Genomic DNA, 24,568 nt, shown 5'->3' on the forward strand with positions numbered 1-24,568 from the left:
ATCTTTATTCATATGCTATACATATCTTTTACTTTCCTACTAAGATAGATTTAAGTTATATTCTACGTTTCCTATCACAAATAATGCTAACATGAACGTTATTATAGTTAAATATTTGTATACCTCTTTATCATTTATTTATTAAAAAAACTTTTTTAATGTTTATTTATTTTTGAGAAAGAGAGAGCACAAGCAGGGGAGAGGTAGAGAGAGAAGGAGACCCAGAATTTGAAGCAGGATCCAGGTTCTGAGCTATGAGCACGGAGCCCAACATGGGGCTCGAACCCACAAACCGTGAGATCATGACCTGAGCCAAAGTCGGACGCTTCACTGACTGAGCCACCCAGGCACCCCTCTTTATCATTTATTTAGAACCAATTCTTAAAAGTAGAATTATTGGATTAAAAAAAGGCTTTTGTGTTTTAAAGGTGATTACTAGACATTTCTACATTCAACATTTCCACGTTGCCCATCAGCAAGATTATACCAGTTTATACTTCAAATAACAGCCTTTCAGCCCAGGTGACTAGGTGGGTGTTGATGCTATTGAGTTAAACTACCTATGAGGAGAACGTAGTCTATAAGAGGAAGATATTGGGTTCAGTTTGGGATGTGATAACTGAGCTGTTTTCATTAACTCCCCAGATACTCAAATTCCTTTGGATTATCTTTGTGATAGTGGCAACAATAATAAAAATAGTGAGAGCTGACATTCATCATACTGCTTCTGTGTGCCGAACCCCTTGCACGGATTGTCTCTTTTAACTCACACAACCCTATGAGTAGTGGTAAAATTACCCCCATTTGCAGAGGAGAAAATTGAGGCCTAAAGAAGTTGAATAACTTGACCAAAGATACAGGGCTGGTAAATAGTAGAATAGGAATGCATATTCAAACCCAGGCTTGCTTTTTTTTTTTTAACTTTGTTGCTTTTTTTTTTTTTTAATGATTTTTAAAAATTTTGTTTCAATTTATTTTGAGAGATAGAGAAAGAGCAAGCAGGGGAGGGGCAGAGAGAAAGAGAGAGAAAGAATCCCAGGCAGGCTCCGCACTGTCAGCACAGAGCCCAACGTGGGCCTTGATCTCATGAATCATGAGATCATGATCTGGGCCGAAATCAAGAGTCAGACACTTAACCGACTGAGCCACCCAGGCACCCCAAACCCCAGGCATTCTTAATAAATGGGTCTTAGAAGTACAGCATGTAAAGGAGGTGAGGTCACAGTACTTGAGTATTCTCAAGAAAGTCCAGTATGGGAAAGAGCTATAGCGAAAGAATGGTACATACAAGCAACTGATCTCTACCTATTTTTCCCAGCGCATTGATAATTCATTTTCCTCCTTTTTTTTCATTATCCTCACCATTTTATCTATTTTTCAAGGCCAAGCCAATATCACTTTTCATCAGTGTAGAGTTTCTGGACCACACAGAGCGTCTCTTCTTCCTTGTCACTTGGATCTCCCTTGATGTCTGTCCATCATTGACCTTGATCACTCACTGCCTTGTACTGGCAGTTATTTTTGAATGCTTCCCAAATACACTGTGAGCCTTTTTAAGGCAAGTGCTTTCAATTTAAGTTCATCAGACCTTTTTGTAGTTATCATGGACCAGGCACTGGGCTGAATCTGTTCTATTTCATATGTACCAGTCACAGTCCTGTGAGATTAATACTCCTATTGTCTGCACTTTGTAGAGGAGGAGCTGAGGCTCAAAAAGGTAATTTGCTCGAGTTCACATACATAAATGCCTACATGGGATATAACCCTTTATCAATATACTGAGGTGTTTGAGCATTACTAGAAGGAGAGTTAGTGTTTGGATGGGCAGAAAAAAGGAGAAAGGGCTTTCCTTCAGTATAAAGGATGGAGAATAGAAAGTGGGGAAGTGCTGGGCAACAGCTCATAAATAATCCAGTGAATTAGGACATGAATGGGATTGGGAGTAGCCTTCAGGGCAGCCCCATGGAGTGTGAGCATTTTCTCTGTGATGGGAAGCCTTTGAAGGGCATTTTGAGCAGTAAGATAACTTTGGGCAGTTTGAAAGACCAGAGCAATGATTTTCATCCCAGCATCTCTTTTCTAAGAGCATCTCAGAGATTGCTAAGGGGATTCAAGAGAGCTTAGTTAAACCTGTGTATTTATCTGGCAGGAAGTTCCATAGGCTAAGCTAGACATCACATTTATTTGCTCCTTTAGGTGTCACAACTTCGTATGATAGCTCTAGTCCTCATCGGTGCACTGTTTCCCCTGAGTTAAGAAAAGGCATGATTAGTTAAATGCTTTTTTGTTCAGAAATCAAAATAATTGTCCATTTGGAGTAATTAAAAAGAATGCTTGGTACCTAAGAGCATACTTCAAGGGAGACGACTCCCAGGCTGACAAGTCAGTGGTGGACGACAGGTGGAAAGGAGTCGTGGATTCTGCACGATAGAAGAAAGGCTGACATTGATGGACCTTGGGAGTACTGACTTTTCTGTTTTTTAACGGCACTATTTATGGAGAGTGAGAGGAGAATAAAAACTTAAGTACGATATTAAGGCACAGTGTGTATAAATGTTAAACAGGAGCCAAATCATATCACTGACATTTATGTAGTGTCGAAAATACATCTTAGATTGAGGAGAGAAAACAAAAAAAATTCTTTTTGAGTCCATATTCAGGAATCAGGGTTGTAAGCCACATTTTTGTTTGCTTCACTTAAGCTTTGAAGAAACGATCTTCAAAGCAGGTTAGTACATGAAGTATAAGAAAAATTAAACCTTTAAGTTAGATATGTTCCAAATCTAATGTTTTTAAAGGAAAATTCAGCCTTTCTTTGGAAGTTCTCTGTTTCAATCAAAATACAAGATTATTTTCTTGCTAGCTAGTTTAATATGTTATCTACAATTTCATGCTTTTCTCTCATCCCTCCTTTTTCCCTACTCAGATTCTCCTTCCTGAAAATATTCTTTAAACTGTAAGAGCTCCTTGTCTAACAACCTTTTAAAGTGGGAACCATTTTTATCTACTTCTGGCCAAACTGTCATCTGGTAATCTTACTACAGATCAAACAATCTGTAGCAAAAGAAAAAAAAAAACACTATATTTACGTGTACCATAAAGCCAGTGGCTTTGACAAGGTAGAAAAGAGGGGAACATAAAAGCTATTTTCATTTTTTAACTTAAATTTTAAGCAAAATTGCATGCTGAAGATTATTTACCAATGATTCTGATTATTCAAAATTCACTAAATTTTAGTGGGAGCTTTCCCTCAGATTGTATGAGCATTTCTTTTTGCTACTCAGAAATCTCCAGAAACTCTGCTTGGATGTGTTTAACCTTTTAAAGATAAAGTGGCAAAAATTTACTCAGGAGAAATTGACCAGTAGCCACTGTATGTCCTGTTTCCACAGTACGGAAACCCACAGATTTTTGGCTGAGATACTGAGTCCCTTAAATAACCTGGAGAGGGTTTACAACAGTGCCAGTTTAGAAGTATAAAACTAGTAATAGTTTTAAAATATCATGATTTTTTTTTTCTTTTCAGCAAATACAGGTATCAGAATCCATACCTTGAAAGTAAATATATGTGGGGAATACATACACACGGGTATTCTATTTAAAATATGTTTCTTTTTAAAAGCCCTCTTTAAATACAGTGGATGTAATGTGCTACTTTTAGCATGAAAATTTATTGGTACGTCTGTGTTCAAACTTATTTCCCGTGTTTTCTTTAATAAGACCAATGTTAACGTAGCAGGAAAAGTTACTCAGCGCCTGCTGAGATTTTCTTCACAGAACACAAAGTAGATGTTATTAAACTGGGGAGAAAGATTAATGTATTTCCTACTAATTCCATAGAGGAGAACATGTATCTTTATTAATGTTAATGGTGGGGGCCTCTCATTATGTTATAGAATTATCTGCTTTAGCAAAGGTTTTTCTTCTAAAGAACTTCATAACATTTAAAGGTTAATATGTTAGGTAAAGAACAGTATCTTAAGATAAGTGTTTTTATTACAGGACATGATGGGATGGTTTTTATTAAATTACATGATGATTTGAATGGGGAAGAAGAAAAAGTACCCTGCTTCTTGCCCTCAACTTTAATGCCTTTAATCAAATAATGACCTTCTGGAAACCAGTTAATTTTAAGCATTTGGAAAGATCAATACCACTTTGCCACCAAAAAATGGCCTAGACGATGAAATTTGATGTATTTAAAGTATCATTTCACCCTCTTAACCTAGTAAATAATTTAAAATGCTTTCAATATTGTTTTGCTACTGTTCTGTTTCCCGCTGTTTGAAGTGTTACGACTGTTCCTGAGGGAAAGAAAAAGGGTAGAAGTTGGTATGTGAAGCATCCGGGCCTCCAATCTGGAAGTGGGGTTTTACCTCCATTGGGTCCTGTGTCTGCAGTAGGGCCCCCAAAGAGGTAATAATGTGTTAATACTGTATTTGAGGCAGAGTGTGGTAAAAGGCATAAAAAGTATGAAAACGGAACCCTTCTGGAACGTTAAAGGCATGGCTTCGCCGCCATCAGTCGCGTTGCGTCTTTGTGGTATCTGTAAACCTTCGTGCTAAAGGTGAAAGATTGTGCAACTCTGACAATTAGAACCCATTTTCCCCCAAGCTTATAGAACATTGATATGAAATTACCCTTGAGTGCCGACAGCTTTGTAAATAAAAAAAAAAATTGCCCTCTATTAGCATGTTTGTGGGCATATTAAAAACTGTCTTCATTAGCATAAGTAACACTTACGGATTCTTTTAAAAGTAGAAAATTATTTGCTGAATGATAAATTGCTAGCTTTATAGTTAGTTGTTGAAAATGTACTCATTCAAAATGCCTGGTGTAGTTTAGTCTACAATACTGAATTTTTTGTGTTGGAAGTACTATTTAATGGATTATGTACTTAATCCTTGTTCCTACCACTTGCTAAAATGTAATTCATGCTTTCCACTAAAATGTTTGTATCAAATACGTCCCTATTTAGATTGATTTCTTTTAATATCATATATTATTATACTATATGCCCCAGAGATTGGAACAAAATACTCCTGCAAATAACACATAAAAGATGAGGGTGAGGGGGAATAAACACAGACTATAAAATGTTTCGCTTTTTAGAACTCACATTACCATTCCGTTTTTTAAAATGTATTTTTCCTTCTTAGTTGCAGCAAGAATTGTCATTTTTCTTTCTTCTTTTTTCTTGTAGCTCTAGGATTTAAAATGTATATGCGTATAACAATAACATATACGTATCTCTATATTGTATTAAATGATTTTTTTTTCCTCAGAGAATACTGAAGCTCTGTCACAGAACAGGCCCTGTAAGGGTTCTCTTTTTATGTTTGTGAGACTGTATAGGTACAATAAATTCATTCAGGAAAGGAGGTTACTTTTCTGACTCAATTAAAATCATTGTGTACCCTTCTCCGTTCAGATGTTCGAAGTGAATTGACTTGAATTAATTGTTCTAAAAAGAGTGGAGTGGAAATCAGGGATCGAGTTTGGTTGGAAATTAGCAGCTGAGAGATGAGGGTGCCAGGATTTTTATTTAAATGTGGTACAACAAGATTCTGTCAGTAAAGCACATCATTAGAATATTGAGTTTAGAACTGCTAATTTTTCCTTTAAAATGAGCATACAGTCATGTGTTTCATGGACCATAATAAATTGCCATTGTGTTGTCATTGAGTTTGTTTTGCTTTTTTTCAGTACTGGTTTGGCAGTCATTCTGCATTTTCTCTTTTCCTTCCCCGCCCCTCCCCCCATCTTACTTTTTTTTTTTTTTTTTTTTTTAATAGATCCCTCACCAAAACTAGTCCGAAGAATGTTATTTATTTCATGCGGTCTTAGGTTTAGCATCTTCTGCACCGTTTTCTTGCTTACGGTAGCAAGACATTTGCAGATGGTTCTTGGTTACTATAAAGTACATAACAGTATTTCCTTTGTGGCAGATGGATTTAAGACTTTTAGTTCTCAATAAATGTAGGTTTACAATACATAACTTTACAGGATTTGTGTTGTATATAACAGGTTTGAACATATTATCTCAGAATTCATCTGCATGGCATTTTCAGCTTATTCAGGGTTCAAGCCAGTTTTTTTAAGTAATGGGGGAGCGCTGTGATTGATAGCAACAGCTCAAGGCGTGATTTTGAATAGAAACAAAGGGTTTAGAACAGAAGGTGTCAAATTAAACTTCGTCAGTTTGAAAAGTAGTAACATCCTGAAAGTATTACTAATTTATTTACATGTGGCTACTGTTTATATTTTGCCCTCTTTATATGCAGTGTAATGTTGCTTGGCAAATTGACTACACTTAAAGTTTAGGTTGTTCCTTGTACCATTTTAGTTTTCTGAGCGTGGATTGGTCTTATTATTTTAAGGCTGTTACGCTCCTGTCTTTCCTACTGTACGGAACAGTTGTGATCTAATTTGATTTGGGGAGTAGCTCACTACTCCTGCCTATGGTCTTAGAATATTTCAAGTACCAGAGACCTCTCTTAAAAATGTAATTATGTTCACATTTTGCAGCAAAGTCCTGCATTTCATTCCTTACCTCTCCTCTACCAAGCAGATCTGTACATTTATCACTTAAAAACCCATACAGTGCTTAGGGGAATCATCATTATTTGTCAGATATTGTAATATTCTGACATGTTGCTTGTCTTACCAAGTTTGTTGGCTCTAATAGTATCACTTATGGAAAAATGACCTAGAAAAAGGTATTGGGGAATTAGAAGCATTTGGCTTTTTTAGTCACTTTGTGCAAAAACCTAGATCAGATTATTGTCATCATTAATAGAGTCTCAGTCGATAGGATTTGAGGTAGTCAGAATATTCCAAGGTATTTAAATAGTATTAGAATAAATTAATCGTATTTTTGCCAGTGTAAATTGGGAATGAGCCAATGTCTCTGCTGACAAAGAACTAGCATATCAAAATGTCTGTTTTCCGTTATTTTTCAAGAGATACACACGTCAAGAAAAGCACTCCCCCTTTTTAATTTTTTTTTTCTTTTTGGAATACCCTTGTAGAACTAACAGTTCCCAGCTGCACCGTTAAATATTTTTCTAAGAAGCATCTGATTTCAGTCTCTTAAAATCATCATGTCTCTTGAAAGGCTAGCAGAGACAAGCTTCAAACTTATAATTCATCAAATTATTTTTAGATAAGGAATTAGAAGTATTATTTAAGGGCAGAGGTTAATAGCAAACTACTGGAAATGTTATGGTAGTCATGGGCAATTAATAAAAATAAGGATCCATTTCATCAGTATAGAGACACAGAAGTGACAATATGAGCAAAATATTTGTTGAATGAGTCACGGCTCTTTTTCTGAAATATTTGTTAAACCAGCATGAGTGTGATTGTTTAGGAATTAGCTATCATTATTAGCCATTTTAAAAGAACTAATGATTTTCTTTTCCAAAGAACATCTGTGATCCACATGTTTTTTCTCATATATCCGAGTGCTAACTGATCTCTGTGTTACTTTAAAAAGTTTTTCTAAAGGATTGGAAAAATTATTGGAGTTTTTCAGCTCTCTCCAAGAAGCTTTTCTTACGTGAATTATTCTTAATTTAACTTTCAGCAATTTTTAGTTACAGGCATTTATTTCTTAAAAAAAAAAACAAAACCTTAGCTACTCAATGTTTAGCACTTAGTGGGCCAGTATACAATACTAGCTAAGTACAAAACCCCCAAAATACCAACTTTTCTGTTCTGTTTTTAATGAGCCCTCTAACATCTTGAAAGATAAATAGAACTGCAGTAGTTTGCTCCGTGTAGGCATGGGGGCCTGTCAATTGCCATAGCTGAAGAATGGAGGAGGAAAGCCATCTTAACCATAGTTAATATTCAAGCCTACGGGAAGATATATATCTGAAACCTGCACAGCATCCAACTTAGAGGTAAAGTATAAAGAAATAGCTGAGATGTAGGAAAATATAAAATATTTTCATGGCTCAATCCAGATAGCAAATATTTGCCAATAAGAGCTAAATAAACATCTCCAGGGCACATGTGCAAGTGGGTCTCAAATACCTCAAATACTCAAATACAGTTTGAGAGTTAATGTTATACTCCTATAGAGCGAAAATATGACACATCATCATATTTTTCTGGAAATAAACATAGAATTGCCATGGTTAGGAAAGAAGCACATTCAGTGACATGCTCATCACAATTATTACTTTTTTTCACTAATATTCTTGCCGGTAAACCTTCAGTTTACTGCCTGCTCTCTCAGCTTTGAATTATGCATTCAGTGGCACTGAATGAGTGCATGATTGTGTGACCATCTCCTTGTACATATTTGTTTAATTAAGAGACCTGTTGAGTAGAGAAACAAATGTCTTAGAAAAAAATAGATCTCATGAGGTTTAGCAACAGTCACTCACCCTTGGCTGGTTAGTAGGTGGGTCTTGGGAAGCTAATGTTAGCAGCTCTCCATCTTTTCTTTTAAATTCTCTCAAACAGGCCATTTGGGGCAGAATGGGCCCTGTTTCTTTTCGCTGTATGTTGCAGTTAGAAGGGGAAGGGGAATTTTCTCCGGTAGTTCAGTATGGGACGAATGGAGAAAAGTCATACCATTCCCTGGTCTCACCCCGTACAACAGCAGCAGCAGTACACCAAAAAAAACCTCTCGTTGGCCGGTTCTAAAATGCAGATGGTAAAGAAATTGTGCTTTTTCCACTCCCATCGAACTAATTTAGTTGGCATTTCCAAGAAATCCCTTCATCTTCGGTCAAGTCCCTAAAGCAGAGCCTAAGACAGGAATCAAGTGTCTAGGCTTTTATGAGAGACCTGGAAGGAGTGAGGGAGGATAGGGAAGAGGTGGGGGTCCGGTAAGAGGTATGGTCTCAGGTGGTCTGTATTGATGGGGGAAGGGAGTAAGAAGAATGGGGAGGGCCATCTCTGTTGAGTAAATTGAAGGGTTGAGTGAGTGGTCCCTTGAGGGGAAGAGGACAGGAACGTTGTACCACTGGGTCAGCCAGTCACTGGCCACCCCAGGGTGAGGGGGTCAGTGAGGACGTGGAGGAACTGTCCAGGCATCTCCAGGCGAGATGACTCCAGACATCGCCCCAGAGAAGGATGTGGCTCTGAGCTGTTAGCAGGCAGCACGGCAGCTGCAGGTGGTTGCCTTGCTGGTGAAGGGGTTTGGGTGGGACACATGCTCCCTCTCGCCACCCCGTTGCTTAGTGTGCATCATGGCAGCCAAAATGAAGAATGTTTGGAATGGTGATTAGAAGATGTTAGACAGGGTCCTCTGTTGGACCACTCGGTTTTTGACAGATAATCTGAGGATCAAAAATGGGACCCTAGGGGAGGCATCAGAGAGGTTCAGGTTTGGGCATTCATTGGACATTTCCTTCTCTCAGCCTAGGAAATCTGTTAAAATTCTTGCCTGATGAATCATATGTTGCACACTGCAGTGGGCAGAAAAAAACAGGCCCTAAGATGTTTTTCTGGAAAGTTGTTTCTGGGAGAATTCTTCTAATGCCCATTCTGAGCATTACGCTTACACTAGACAACGTCCTCACTCACACTACTGCACATGTCTGTTCTCTCTCTCTCTCTGTCTCTCTCTGTCTCTGTCTCTCTCTCTCTCTCTCTCTCTCTCTCTCTCTCACACACACACACACACACAAATATTTACACGTAGTTTCCTTCCTAATACAAGAAGTATAAACTTGAGGAATCCTTTTAGAAAAAAACTATTCCAAAAATCTGCCCTATCTCTTAAATACCTTCAGGATCTCAGACGGCCACTCATCAGACAAGAAAGTTGGGCACGACTAGAAGCACACTCAACTTGGCTCTTCTCATGTTTCACATATTGCAAAGTCCGTGGTAAATGTGTCTTGCCCTTGGAATCTAAAAAATATGACCCTCCTTTGAGATGCAAATCTGAACATTTATTAGAAACAGAGCCTGCCTCCCTGACACCTACAGCTATTCTTTCTTAACAGGTTAAAAAAAAAAATGTTTTTAAGCAGGTTGGAGTGTTTTGAGCTTATGAAAAAAGTTAACTTCACAGGGTCTTTTCTTTTTAGCTCTTAATGGAACATACCAGCCCCCCCACAGGCATGAACTGACCTATTATGCCCTTGTCTCCAAGGGGTGGTTGTGTGAGCTGTTACGCTGGAAAGAAGATCCCTCTCCAGAAAACAGGACTCTGTGGGAGAACCTCTCCATGATCCGAAGGTTCCTCAGTCTTCCTCAGCCAGAACGTGATGCCATTTATGAACAGGAGAGCAACGCGGTGCATCACCATGGCGACAGGCCGCCCCACATTATCCATGTTCCAGCAGAGCAGATTCAGGTTCGTTTACCTTGGCCAATTCAATATAGCACTAAGTAAATAGAGCTTTACACTTAGCAGGGAAATTAGCGTTTCTCTTCTTCCCGCCAGTCTAAACAGAGGCTTTAGCAAGAGATAACAATACGCTGCCATCTTGCTCAGGGGAGTAAAGGGAAATTAACACACTTTTTCCAACATGTGTATTGTGTTCCTCTTCCCTCATCTCCCCACCCACAAAGTGGCAGGAACCCCCTTTTTAACACTTGTTTGGCAAGTGTGTTTGTGTTCGAATTGGGTGGTTTTGTGTGTGAGAGCTCAAATTTTGTTTTTGTGTTTTGAAAATCAGAATCTAAAAAAAAAAAAACAAAAAACTATTTTTCTAATGACTACCAACACTGCCCTTTAGGAAAGGGATTCCTGTCGTTTCTGTAGAGGAGGTCTGCGCAATCACAATGTTATACCTCCTTGGGTGCTGTCCAGGACGAGGAGGGGAGGGAAACCCAATTGGAATCTTGCTTCTGACTCCTTGGCCCTTCCTTCACCTTGTAGCTGTCTCCCCACACCCTCACAGAACACAGGTTAGGGGTGAGTCACGTCTGTTTGTCTTTCCTTTAGAGCCCCTCTCCCACCACCCTTGGGAAAGGAGAGTCTAGAGGCGTTTTCTTACCAGGCCTGCTGACCCCTGCACCATGGCTCGGTGCTGCTCCTCAGGTGAGCGGGCACAAGTTAACCTCTGCCAGCGAGAGGGGGTGGCGTGAAGACCTGCTCTCCCTTGGTCTGGATTTTCAGACTTGCAAAGGACATACTAACCATGGTGGTAGCCAAAGACCACTGTGCCCCAGATTCAGCCGTGTGCTGAGCTGGTCATGGGACTGGTCTCCATTCATCCACTGAGGGAACGCCCCTGTGAGTTTAGATTGGGAGGCTCTACGATCATGTAGTTTGTTGGTGCCTTATGGCCTTGATTTGTATGATGTATTTCTGTTAAATCTAAGGGGATATTTTTAGCTTTCCCATATAAGAGAAAATGCCATTGCTTTGCAGAGTCCTAAAATTCTGTCTTTGTTGAATCACCTGCATTATTTCTTGGTATTGCTGTGGAAAATGTGTGTGTGTGTACACACACAGACACACACACACACACACACACACACACACAAACGAAAACAATAATAGGGCTATCCATCCACTAGGAAAAAAAAATCCTTGAGTGTGTATTAAAGATAAATTGGAAAAGAGAATCCCTTAGGATATCAAGCACTAAAATAATCATGAAAGCCTGAAAAACTTACTGTTTAGCAAAAACAAACAAAAAAAAAAAAGAAAGGTGTATGTTAAGTAATAAAAATAGTACTTGTTTGAAAATGTAAATTGTTTTTAATAAAATTGTTTCTTAGGGGGATAAAAGGAAATGCTTAGGCACGGTATAAACGTTCTAATATTTCGCGGCTTACTCAGGTTGATTTGCTTTGATGATAAGAATTATGGATATAGAGTATACAGTATGTGCATGTGTCACACATTTGTTATGTATAATTGTGTATGGAAATTACAGCACATATACAGACACTAATTACGAAAAAGTGTCTGTATACACTAAATTTAAATCCTAATCACATCTCAGTTTACTATAGACAAAACAATTTGCTAGCCGTTGTATGGTGGATCAAACCTTTATTTTTCCATAGGAAAAAAAAAAAAAAACTTGCAGTGTCAGCCTAGTGCAATTTGGTAAGTAATTGTGCGTGTATTAAATCGGAACTGACTGGTAGGAAACTCACAAAAGTGAGAATCTCAAAAATCCTCGGAGTCTTAGGGGATAGAGCTGAAAAAGAGCAGACGTTTATCTATTTTATTTGGAATTTAAATAAGACTTTCCGTTCTTGCTCCATGTTTTAGCCATGGATGAAATGAGGCAAAACACACATTTCTTTCCCCAGGGCTCTGTAGCTCTCCTTTCTAAAATGCCTTTGAAATCCTTACTCCTCAATCTTCGTTTTAAATCTTTGTTCATTATTTACATCATAATCTGCTTTGCTGTCTTCGTCTTTGATGCGTATCCTTCTGCTGAAGTTCATGGCTCATATTTTCAGCGCGCTGACTTTTCACTTCCGTGAGCCAGACAGAAAATGAAGGGCAGGGAGGCTCCACTGACCTCCGATAATGCAGCCCAGCGGCTGCCTCCAAAATCCTAGTAATGCCTCCCCTCCCGGTTTTTATCATTTTGACTTCTTCCCCTGATGGCGTGGGCCATCTAGCTGGCCTCCCATTTTGTCCTGAATCTTGTTCCCCTCGGAGAAGCTACTGGTGGGATTCCGAGCCACCTGCTTCCTCCCAGATGGCTTCGCGCGCCCGCCTGGGGAGAAGGCAGAGCTCTGACTGTCCGCTTGTTCCTTTGCAGCAGCAGCCCCAGGCGCAGGCGCAGCAGCAGCCGGCGCCGCCACCCCCGCAGGCGCAGGCGCAGCAGCCGGCCGGGCCCCGGCTCCCCCCGCGGCAGCCCACGGTGGCCTCGCCCGCAGAGGCCGAGGACGAGAACCGGCAGAAGACCCGGCCGCGGACGAAAATTTCCGTGGAAGCCCTGGGCATCCTCCAGAGTTTCATCCAAGACGTGGGCCTGTACCCGGACGAAGAGGCCATCCAGACTCTGTCCGCGCAACTTGACCTTCCCAAGTACACCATCATCAAGTTCTTTCAGAACCAGCGGTATTATCTCAAGCACCACGGCAAACTGAAGGACAACTCCGGCTTAGAGGTGGATGTGGCCGAATACAAGGAAGAGGAGTTGCTTAAGGATTTGGAAGAGAGTGCCCAAGACAAAAATGCTAACACCCTTTTCTCGGTGAAGCTAGAAGAAGAGCTGTCGGTGGAAGGAAACACAGACATTAACACTGACTTGAAAGACTGAGATCAAAGTATTATTTTCATTCAACAGTGCCACTGGTATTTACTAACGACATGAGAAGTCCACCTTGTATTCTCTCAGAAAACCTTTGTTGTTCATGGTTTGGCCAATGAATCTTCAGAAACTTGCACAAACAGGAAAGTTGAGAAAGGATAATACAGACTGCACTAAATGTTTTACTCTGTTTTACAAACTGCTTGGCAGCCCCAGGTGAAGCATCGAGGATTGTTTGGTATTTAAAATTAAAATTTGTGTTCACGGGACGCATCGAGGTGCATACCCGTAAGCATGATACCAGTGATATCTTTTTTTTTAAAAAAAAAAAAAATTATTATTCTGGAGCCTCAAACAAGCATTATAACTTCTGTGATTATTATTTCCTTCCTTTAATTATTTCTGTAACACTCCACACTGATCTTTGGAAACTCGCCCCTTATTTTAAAAAAAGAAAAAAAAAAGAGTTTGTTACTCTATTGTATGTTACAAAAGAACTATAGACTGTGGAATGCAGTTTAAAGATGACATATGCCAACAAATGCCTTGTATTATATGGCACTGCCGTAATTCAAATTTGTTTTTATTTTGGAAATAAAAGTTCACTGTAATTTTTTTCATTCTCATTGTTACATGATTTTTTAAAAAATGAAAAGAAAATGTGAAACACAATTTAGTCCTCATTATTTATTTGTAGATCCTGCAGCATCATGTTGTAATTAATTTTTTGGAAGTTTCCGTTAAATGTAATATTGCTTCTCTTGTTACCATACTGATTCTTTTCTATTTATAAATGTATTTTGATGGGCAGTAAAACAAAGTGTCTTAAAAGTTTTAAATAGAGAAAATGTGCTTTACACAGTTGCCTATAAAAAGTGCTCTATGTTATCCAAGCAATTCATACTATAAGCTTCACTCTTATTGTTGTATGCAATTTTTACTATCATGCAAATAAGCTTAGGTAAATAAAACTAATAGATCACCTTAGAAAATTATGCAATTAATGTGAAAATAATGGATGTTTGCAATGTGTCTTCCTTTGGTTTACAATCAATTTTAAAGCTACATCTGTATAAAATTTCTGTATAAAGGTGTATTTCTTTTTTATGAGTTTATGGCTATGAAAACACCAGCTATTTTGTTACAGCTGGCTGTTTTTATAAGTGTATCACAATTTTCTTTATGCAGAAATGTTCTGATTAGGAGTGGTTATTGACTGTAACTACACAATTAAAATTGTTTGTATGGTATGACATGGTAGGGTTTGTCTGCTTATGTGAAGTAACTTGAAGGAGTCAAAGATGGCCCTCTCAGTTAGGTGCATGTTAATACTTTCTTGAGGATATTTTACCGATTTTATAAAGAGCAACTGAAAAGTCACTTGAAACACTGTAAATTTCAGTCACAAACGTGGTCATTTTTTTAAGTTTAACAACAAAGACCATAGCCTGTTTTTGCTTAACATTTTGCCTAACAAACAGAGCAGGATGGTCAAAAGACCTGCCAACGAAAACATAAATCTAGTCTCTAGGAGTTATGCACTTAGAATGAATTCATCTGCATTTATTTCACAATATTTGATTATGGCAACGCTTTTTTTTAAGCTAATGTATAAATATTTTAAAGGCCTTTACCAGTAACATAAAGTAAGTAGGGGAAAAATGGACCTTCTGTATAAAAACCTCATAGTAAGCAATGTATTTTTTTAAGTTCTAAGTGGAATATGAGTTAACTCGGAGCTCATTTGGTTGTGTATGTCATAACTATAGGAACTAAATGAAGAAAATAAGAATAACACACCTGGATCTTAAACACAGTCTTCTGAACTCTCGCAACATAAAGCTCTGTAAACTCCACGATCTAGAATGAGATGTGCTAATCACGGTCGTGGAAGGGATTGAGGCCAGCGTTGCAGTTTTTGGTTGTTAGTATTTTGTTTGTATTCACTTTATCTTCTGCTGCTTTTTAAGGTTTCCTAGATGTTAATAGGGGTATCTGTCTGGGTTCCTTGATGGTTGGTTCTGAAATTGTCCAATCTCTTCATGCCTAACGTTTTTCCAGGCCCTGATGAGCTCAGTGGTACGCAACTGGGCTGCTTTAATGTTGAACTTTTACTTAAGGAACTAAAATGGCATCATTGAAGACTCCCAATTCAGCCGTAAAAGTACTATTTACTTTTGAAGCACAGCTGAACTACGAAGGCAGCTGGTTTGCTGTAACTTAAAATTGCACTGAAAAAGTTTTCAGTTCTTTTTATTAAATGAGAAGACAACTTTTAAACATTTCTTGCGTAGAGTTCAGAAAATCACTTGAGCAAACGACATTTGAATTAATAAAATAGAAGCTAGATTTCATGTATTTAAAAAAGGAATACATAGAAACGAGCGTGCCATAAAGTTTTTTACAAATTCCTTTCTCCTGCTTTTTCTCCTCTGAGTTTAGGGGAGAAAGGTAGAGCAAAGAGTAGACTTTTATTTTTTTAACCAGCCCAACAGAATATAAGGTGCCAGAAATTTAATTTCTTTAGAACGAAAAATTGGGTTGCAAATACGATTTCGCCATTCACAGTAACCTCATTTCTTTTGAAATCACATTTTGAAAGAATTGATGAGTGTGTGTAAGAAATCAATACAATACTAATGAAAGTCTCAGACCCTTTAACTTAAGCAGCATAATCGTACTAATATGATATTTTAAGCCAAAAATTAAAATAAAAGCACATATTAAAAGAGAGTGATGGTCATGATGGAGTGAGCAAAATTGTTTCCAGGGAAGATGGCACAATTTGACAATGATTCGTTTGGGTGATCTTCCACATTGCTCCCCTGATGTTTTTTATTGTTAATACCAGTCCTCTTACTACAGGTGGCTATGGTAAAAACTCCTTGAACAAGCTTCATTGTGTCCAAGTATTTCAGAAACTTTTAAAAGCTGGGCATGACATAGCGCTTTGTGCTGTTAAGACCTTAGCAGAGTCAGGTAGTTTGCAGGTAATATTCAACCTTGTGCATCTGAATCTGTCATGGATTCCTTCCCTCAGCACTTTGCCACTAATTTGTATTACACTCTGTGGCCATATAATACTTGCACATTATGCAAAAAATAATGTTGACAGTATCTCCTTGGCACGTAATATGCAGAGTTGACACATAACCTTTGAAAACCAAGGTAACTAATATCTGTGCCCTAGTTGTATGGCACTTGGTTAAAAAGTCTGTACATATTATGTATAAAATGTGTTTTGATTAACATTTAGTCCTAAGGAATTCTGAGCTTAAAAGAAGTGTTCTTTTTTTTTTCCAAGTAGTGATATCTATATCTAACTGTGCTTATCTAAAATATATAGCTTGAGTAGAAAACATTTTCAAAATGATTCAACATTGAGTAAAACTGACAATCCCATACATCCCACTATTAAATTCTGCCCTTTTCCCTATTGTTACCATCAGCTAATATTAAGGTCCTTGATTGTCACAATATTATCAATAAATGAGGTATTCTGAACTGCCTGGTGATATTTTCAAAAGGAGCAAAATGTGTATACCCTATTATATAGCCCCCCAGATAGGACTGTCTTGCCAAAGCAAGCCAAAAATCTGCATGATAGCGTGGAAACCAACGAAGGTCCAGAAACATTTATCACATTTAAAATATCAGAAGATACTGATACTGGAGCTTATCTTGCAAGTAAATATTTGGGACTTTTAAAGGGGGCATATTACGGATTCACTGTTTCTTCCAAGGCAATCCTTTCAATGTAAATACTAAATACTTGCATGTCTTGCAACAGAGGTTAAATTACAATCTATTAACCTGCACATTTTTGATAAAATATAAAGTACCCTTAATAAAGAGATGTGGTGAAAGGTGTATGTCCAGAATACTATTACCTGTTTAACAATACCAAATGTTAAATAAAAGTAGTTTGGAATTAATGTTTAAAAGACGAGCAACATTTTTAATTAAGCCTTTCTTACATTACCCTACTTATATGAATCATGTATCTCCAAATTTAATTTTATCAAGATAATTCCACTAAAATTCCATTATGGCTTCTTGCCTTACACCGAGGTTGTGTATTAAGTCACCTTCTGTCAACTATTTTCAACTGCTAATAGCCTTATTGTGATCAAAAGCACGTGACCTGGGCCCCCGGTCTCTGGCAATGGTTGATGAGGGAATACAGTAAAAGAGTACCTTATACTTGTTGCCTTGCAAAGTAAACCTAAACTCTGAAGTGACCTATTTTGCACTAAATTAAATCTTGAACATTATTTCTGTACTATTAGTTGAATTTCTTGCACTGGTATTATTTGCTCTCTATGGTAGTTAAGTCTTCATTACAGTGACAGGATCTAATTCGTGTCTTTACGCCCCCAAAAGAAACGACGTCCCGTGTGCTGCTCTGATTTTCCACTCACAAAAGAACAAACCGTGCCTGTTATAAATGAGGATGTTGAGAAGGTCCGAATATTTAATGTCTGCTAACTCATCGAGTCTGTGGCAGTGTGATGCAAAATGAGCATTTGTCCAGAGCACAAAGCTGTCCGATAGCGTCTCACTGCCCAGACAGGTGTCACCTACTCTGCCTTTGTTTCCAATTTTACTTTCCAAATGTTACCAGGTCTCTTTCAAAGCCTTTCTGTGTTCCCAGGGCCCCTCACTGACCGCACACGCAGATATGCTTAAGATGAAAATAGCAACATTTGTAAAATGCTTCATTATATAAGGTACTGCCGCAAACATACCTCCATCCCACTCTGAGACACTTCCGGCAGGCTCTGAAAAGTCCCACTTCAAAAACCAGGGAGAGGAAACTCAACTAGGGTAACTCATTTGTCCACCTAAGTGGCCACGTTGGTTTCAAACCCAAGCCTTGCCATTTCTATCTCTATTTTCTCCTTTATAAAAGCTTCTCCAAACGCAGAAACTGTAGAAACATTAGTTGCAATTCAAAAATTTCAGAAATATAATGTAGCATGTATTTTGTTAATATGAGAAAGTCTATCACTAAGTATTTGAAATCAAATGTGTGAGACGTTAACCTCCAAACTCTGCTGTCCTGGTGTAAGAGCCATATACAGAAAATATTTTTTTCTAAAAAAACATACATCTTATAGGAATGTAAAATATACACGAAAAAATAGAATAATGTAATGGACCCCTGACGATTCATCCCCAGGTCAACCACTGTAACATTTTCCCAATAAGGACATTGTGAAACTCATTAAAATTAGAGATGAAATTTTGATAAAAATATTCAAACTGTTCAATGGCTTTTTCCCATTATGATGTTCTGGCATCATCTCACTTTTTACAAAGTAATGAATTTTCTGATTTCTGGAGAAAAAAAAATGAAGTTTTCCTCGGAACTCTCTGGGAATTCTCAAAAAGCCAATTTTAGAAAGAGAGCCTGTGAGAATTCCACAAATATTTGTAACATAAGAAAAAAAGGGACAAACCAGCCTCTCTTTATTTATAAACAATACGTGCTTTCATATCATTGTTGAAACTAAAGTACATAATTTTCAGTTATGCATAATAAAATATGTAATTAAGCAACATTCCATAGTGGATTAAAGAATTAAAAGCTTCAGGTGCAGAAAAGAATTTGTTGGCATCTTCTTTTTCAAGGTGGTATTTTGAGGTGTTACTTTTCATTTTCCTTTGACATCTTATACACAAATAAATAGACAGACACAGGTGAGAAGCAGAGAAATGAAGAAGTGGCTACCACAGTAGACCTGAAAAATAGTGAGGTAACCTATTTGCAAGGTGCCCATGAAGGCTACACTAAAAAGGACAGAAATCTAAGCCTGGGGAGAAAAAAAAATCTCTAAATTGGGGGCTACCGTTTCAAGAACCAGAAATAACATAATAAAAAGTTAATTGCAGTCGATCATTCCTGCATCTCAAACTACATTAAATTAATTCACAATTAATTCCAATTGGTAGAGTCCAGTAGACTTATGCTATAAACGTAAGTTCATAGAGGCATCTGGCATCTATCCTATTTTTTAAAAAGAGAAATGCATCAAATAAAATCAAACCCCTCAAATGTCAGACTGCGTTAGGATGATTCTGAAAATAAGCTATTCTATTGAACACTTAAGAAAAAAATAGTAATATAGAGAGGAAACACCACATCGAACATCAGTAGAACTTTCTATCTAGCTACAGTTTTTCATATGTTTAAACTATAGTTTAAACTAATGTTTAAACTATAGTTATAATCAACTGTATGATAGCAAGTAAATTCACTATCCTGTGTTTGTATGACTCCAATCCTAACATGGAAATCTATGTTTGGTTTGTGAATGAATGAGATCAGATAATTTGGAAGAAATATTGGACACATAATAAGGAATGAGACCCATATCCCATGGACAATCCTTTTAGTGGGGCTTTTTAAATGGACACATGTAGGGGCCCCTGGGTGGCTCAGTCGGTTAAGCGTCCGACTTTGGCTCAGGTCACGATCTCATGGTCCGGGAATTTGAGCCCCGCGTCGGGCTCTGTGCTGACAGCTCAGAGCCTGGGGCCTGCTTCGGATTCTGTGTCTCCCTCTCTCTCTCTGCTCCTCCCCCGTTCATGCTCTGTCTCTCTCTGTCTCAAAAATAAATAAACATTTAAAAAAAAAAGAAGGAAAAAAAATAAAAGGACACATGTAAAGAGACTTTTGTTAGCCTATAGCATCTCATGGTCCTGCTGAAATATGACATTTTCGTATTTGTGTGTCTTTCTGTACCCCATCTTATTACAAAAAGAATTAGCAAGCCTTCTATATGTACTGCAATATCATGGGACAAAAAAGAAAAAATAAAACAAAACATATAAAAATTTGGATAGAAAATAACACAAATTGACAAGAATATTTGACACACAGAAATGCATATCATGAGATCCTACACAATTTATTAGAGTAGGCAACAGCTTTCTTGAGGTACACTTGACATACAATAAACTGCATACACTTAAAGTACACAGACTGGTAAGTTTTCACACACACATATGCACACACATACAGATATGTGTGTATATTTATACACCCACACGACTGGGAATACAACGAACATGTCCATTATCCCAGCAGTTTCCTTGTGCCTTTTTGTAATAATTCCTCCCTCCCACCTTCCCATCCTCATTAATCACCATGCCCATGAAAGCACGGATCCGCTTTCTGTCATTATAAATTAGTTTGCATATTCTAGGATTTTATATACATAGAATTTAGAAGGCACTCACTTTTGTCCACCTTCTTTCGCTAAGCATAATTATTTTAAGATTGATCCACGTTCAGTTTGTTTATTTTTGAGTATATAGTGAGTATATTATTGAGATATAGTGCGATTTGTTTCATCGATTAAGATCCCAACACTTGATATGGTCAGACTTTTTAATTTTAAACATTCCAATAGGTGTGCAGTGATACCTCACAATTTTAATTTGCATTTCTGTAATAAATTGCATTTCCCACTGAATATCTTTTCATGTGATTTGCTATCCATGTATCTTCTTTATGAAGGGTTTGTTCTTTTACCAATTTTTTTTATTGGTTGTTTGTTTTCTTATTAATGACTTTTGAGAGTCCTTTATATATTTTGGTTACAAGTCCTTTGTCAGATATGTGATTTGCAAATAGTATTTCAGTCTATGGCTTATGTTCTCATTCTCTTAATAGTGTCCTTTGAAACCAGAAAGATTTTAGGTGAAGTCCAATTTAACAATTTTGTTTTTGCCTTTAAAAGTCTTGCTTTTAGTGTTATATTTGTGGAATCCAAGGTCACAAAAGTTTTTTCTTTTCTTTTCGAAGATTCATAGTTTTAAGTATGATCTATTTTGAGTTAATTTTTATATACGGTATAAGGTATCAAGGTGTGGATCAAAATTTGTTCTTTCTTTCTTTTTTCCATAAGCATTTCCAATTATTCCAGTACCATTTGTTTAAAAGCTTATTCTTTTTCCACCTAATTACACTTGCACTTTTGTCCAAAGTCTATTGACCATACATGTGTGTGTCACTTCTGGACTTTTTAAAAATTTATTTTCTCACTTTTATCAACCTTTCCACCAAGACCATGCTGTTCTAATTAGCTCTACGTGTCTTAAATTCAAGTGATCTAGGTAATCTAGAGTCTTCAAATTTTATTATTCTTAAAAATTGTCTTGGTGATTCTGGGTCTTTTCATCTCCCTGTGAATTCTAGATTCAGCTTGTCAATTTCTACAAGAAAAAAACACATCTGCTGAATTTTGACTGAGATTGCTTTAACTCCATAGACAATTTTGCAAAAGAGCCTTTTAACAATATTGAATCTTCAGATCCTTGAGCACTATATACGTCTTCATTTATTTAGGTCTTCTTTACTTTCTCTCAGCAATGTTTTAGGGTTTGCAATATACAGTTCTAGCGTATCTTTTCAGATTTACCCCTAAACCATTTCGTATTTTTTATTCCATCACATATATTTTTAGAATTTTTGATTTCTAATTGTTTGTTCCTAGAATATGGATACAGAATTGATTTTTTTTTGTATACTGATCTTTTATCCTGCAACCTAGCCTACATTCACTTAATAGTTCTAGGAGCTTTTTCGTAGATTCCATCATGTTTTCTACACAGATTATCATGTCATCTAAAAATAAAAATGGCTTTATTTCTTCTTTGCAATCTAAATACCTACTCTCTTCTCTTCTCTTCTATTCTGTTCTCTTCTCCTCTTCTCTTCTCTTTTTCTAGAACATCCAGTACAATGTTGAATAAAAATGGGGAGAGAAGATACCTTTGCCTTGTTCCTGAACTTAAAGGCTAGCAGTGTTCTAAACCCTTTACAATACAAATTCACTTAATCTGTATAACAACCATATAAGGTAGATACATTATTATCAATAGATTATTGATAATTAAACTGAAACACAGAGAATTTATGTAACTGGCCCTAGTGAATATATCTCTCAAAAGCTCTTTCACCTCTCAAAAAGTAGCTATCGTTTTTGCCTTGGCACTCACTGCTTTATCCTTACTAAGCGTTGATAGTTTTAACACTCAATTCTTGGTTAGGTTGTTAGGCAATGCTACAAAATCCTATTTGACTAAAACGAAGTTGAAATGTGGAAAGGGAGTAGGGGGAGGGTTGTGCAAAAGAAACTAAGGAAAAAAGAGAAGAGAGCTAAAAGAAGGAAGAGGGACTCAGGGAAAAAAGGACAAAGATGTTAGGGAGGATATAAGAAGTCTTCGGATGGCAAGTGAGATCACTCAAAGGGGAAGCATACCTCATGAATATTTCCCTATTATGAGTAAAAAGGAAATTCTGGAAACCACATGGAAACTGACCTCTTTCAATGATTCTAGAAGCACTCCTTTTTAAAGTTTGCTGCTTCTAATAAGTGCCCTGATTTTGGAAAAAAGAAAGTATTCTATCTATAATATTAGAGGACATCAAATGATCATATCAAAGCCCTGGATCAGACTTCTGCAGTCTATGGTCCATGGTCCAAATCTGTATTGCCACTTGTTTTATAAATAAAGTTTTATTGGAACATAGCCATGCCCATTGATTTATATTCTCTGTGGCTGTTTTTGTGCTACAACAGGAGAATTAGCATGGCTATGAAAGAGGCCATATGGCCATCAAGCCTAAAATATTTACTCTCTGGCCCTTTATAGAAAATGTTTGTCAACCTCTGTTATAGATCACTGAACTGCGCCAAGATTTGGAAAGGTAAAGAATTAAAGCAGTTTTCTGAATAATTTGTATCAAAACAAAATAATCATTTCAGTATTTTTTACAAGAGTTAGAGCATATATTAAATAGAACTCATTTGTTCTCAACTCCACAGTCTCACTGGATGTGTACAAAGAACCTAATTCTTTCGTTTCTACTAGTTACCTCGTTGGCCTGTGCAAAAGCATAAGACTAGACATCCCACACCCTGTTGTTCACCAGTAACTCTTATATAAATTTAGAAAATTATTGACTAGAAACTTCACCCTTTCTTGATAAACTTAAGAAGTGTTAATATTCTTGGCAAAATTGTCTTTGCACTAATTGCCACATCCATCTGCTCTGTGAGATTGATTAGACTGTATGAGCATTTGCTCTCTCCTGCAATCAATGCTTCCTGGCCTAGCAGAAAGCTAGATCTGTCTTATTTCCAACTTGAGAAGGACACACCATTGACAACTGTAAGCTTTTCCTTTGAGGATTTGAGATTAAATTGACACTTGGCTTGATGGCCCTTTGGGGAATGATTCAATCTAAAGAGAGTTCTGTTAAAGCAAACCAAGACCACAAGGACTTAAATAATGTCTTCTTATATACAGAACCTCCACTATTTCAGAAAGCCTATTTCTGTAGACCCAATGGTTGAGTGCCACGTCCTGGAGGAACATTCCACTGACCGCTGGAGAACCCAGGAGGAGCAAAGGGCCTTGTCCAAATCTCTCTTAATTCTTGGGCTCATGAAGCCTGCAGAAACTGAGTAATGCTGTGAGTGTGTGTAGGAGAGAACAACTGCAGAGCCCAATTCTATCTGGATTGGACCCAATACTTTATTTATTTATTTGCTATTAAAACTACGCCTATTACAACAGCCGCTAGGTAAAAACATGAGGAAAAACATAAGAAACAAGAGCTTGTAATAAACATCTATCCCAAAATAACAAGAAGCTTCGGCCATTACAGTCCTTCTCATGGACCTATTTGCAGTACCATTTTGGACAATTATCCCCGAATCTGGGTATATATGGGTATATGTGGCAATTTCCTACATGAAGCAAGCAGCTTGATTTTCTAGTTCAAGCGTAAAAAGGTACTTTTCTCTGCAAACCCACAAAATGAATCTAGAGAGAATTTCATTTAATCAATTTGTATAGTTTCCTTACAATAGGCCACCTAGTTTGAGTTTAAAACCACCACTGTCAGAGAGGTAAACCAGAGAAGGAGCTCCAACATGCTTGTCTCTCCATTGGTGCTTATGTAAAATTGAGTTTCCAGTGGACTTGAGGGAGTTGAGGTACATAAAAAAGACTGTGAAGGTAAAATTTTTTGTAAAGTGCTATTTGTACGTTTTGAAGGATTGCAACTTCTGAGATTTTTGGTTTCTTACTTTTTGGTGGTAATGCAGTTCTTTTGTGAAAAGGTGGTGATAAATTATGAGAAGACCATTTGTTTTTTACCATTTTGTGTGGTACAATGAATAGAAAGCAACCTTATCAAGATTACCTTTTAAAATCTTTTTTATTTTGTTTTATAGATCCACGAAATCCAAAACCTGAGAACTGTTAAATGTAATCAGCAGTTGCCCAACCTTTTGGTCTCAGGACTTTTTATCCTTGTAAAAATTATTGAGTTCTCCACTTCCGGGATATTG

At 37.3% G+C, this 24,568-nt stretch overlaps 1 protein-coding gene across 9 annotated transcripts in view; it reads left to right on the forward strand.

The window, feature by feature from the left end:
* Positions 1-14,446, forward strand: part of SATB1 (SATB homeobox 1) — a 100,512-nt gene extending 86,066 nt beyond the window's left edge. For 6 of the 9 annotated variants that reach the window (XM_086674213.1, XM_086674211.1, XM_086674216.1 and 3 more), the window contains 3 exons: positions 10,118-10,321; positions 10,916-11,011; positions 12,702-14,446. In XM_086674213.1, the coding sequence (XP_086530339.1) occupies positions 10,118-10,321; positions 10,916-11,011; positions 12,702-13,205 (804 nt within the window). In that variant the 3' untranslated portion in view covers positions 13,206-14,446. The remainder of the gene's footprint in view (positions 1-10,117; positions 10,322-10,915; positions 11,012-12,701) is intronic. The other 3 variants (XM_086674217.1, XM_086674218.1, XM_086674219.1) reach the window with 3 other exon arrangements.
* Positions 14,447-24,568: the final 10,122 nt, after the last annotated feature.

The sequence above is a fragment of the Puma concolor genome, chromosome C2 (genome assembly GCF_028749965.1).
Source record: "Puma concolor isolate L17-30 chromosome C2, mPumCon1.1.hap2, whole genome shotgun sequence".
NCBI classification, from domain to species: domain Eukaryota; kingdom Metazoa; phylum Chordata; class Mammalia; order Carnivora; family Felidae; genus Puma; species Puma concolor.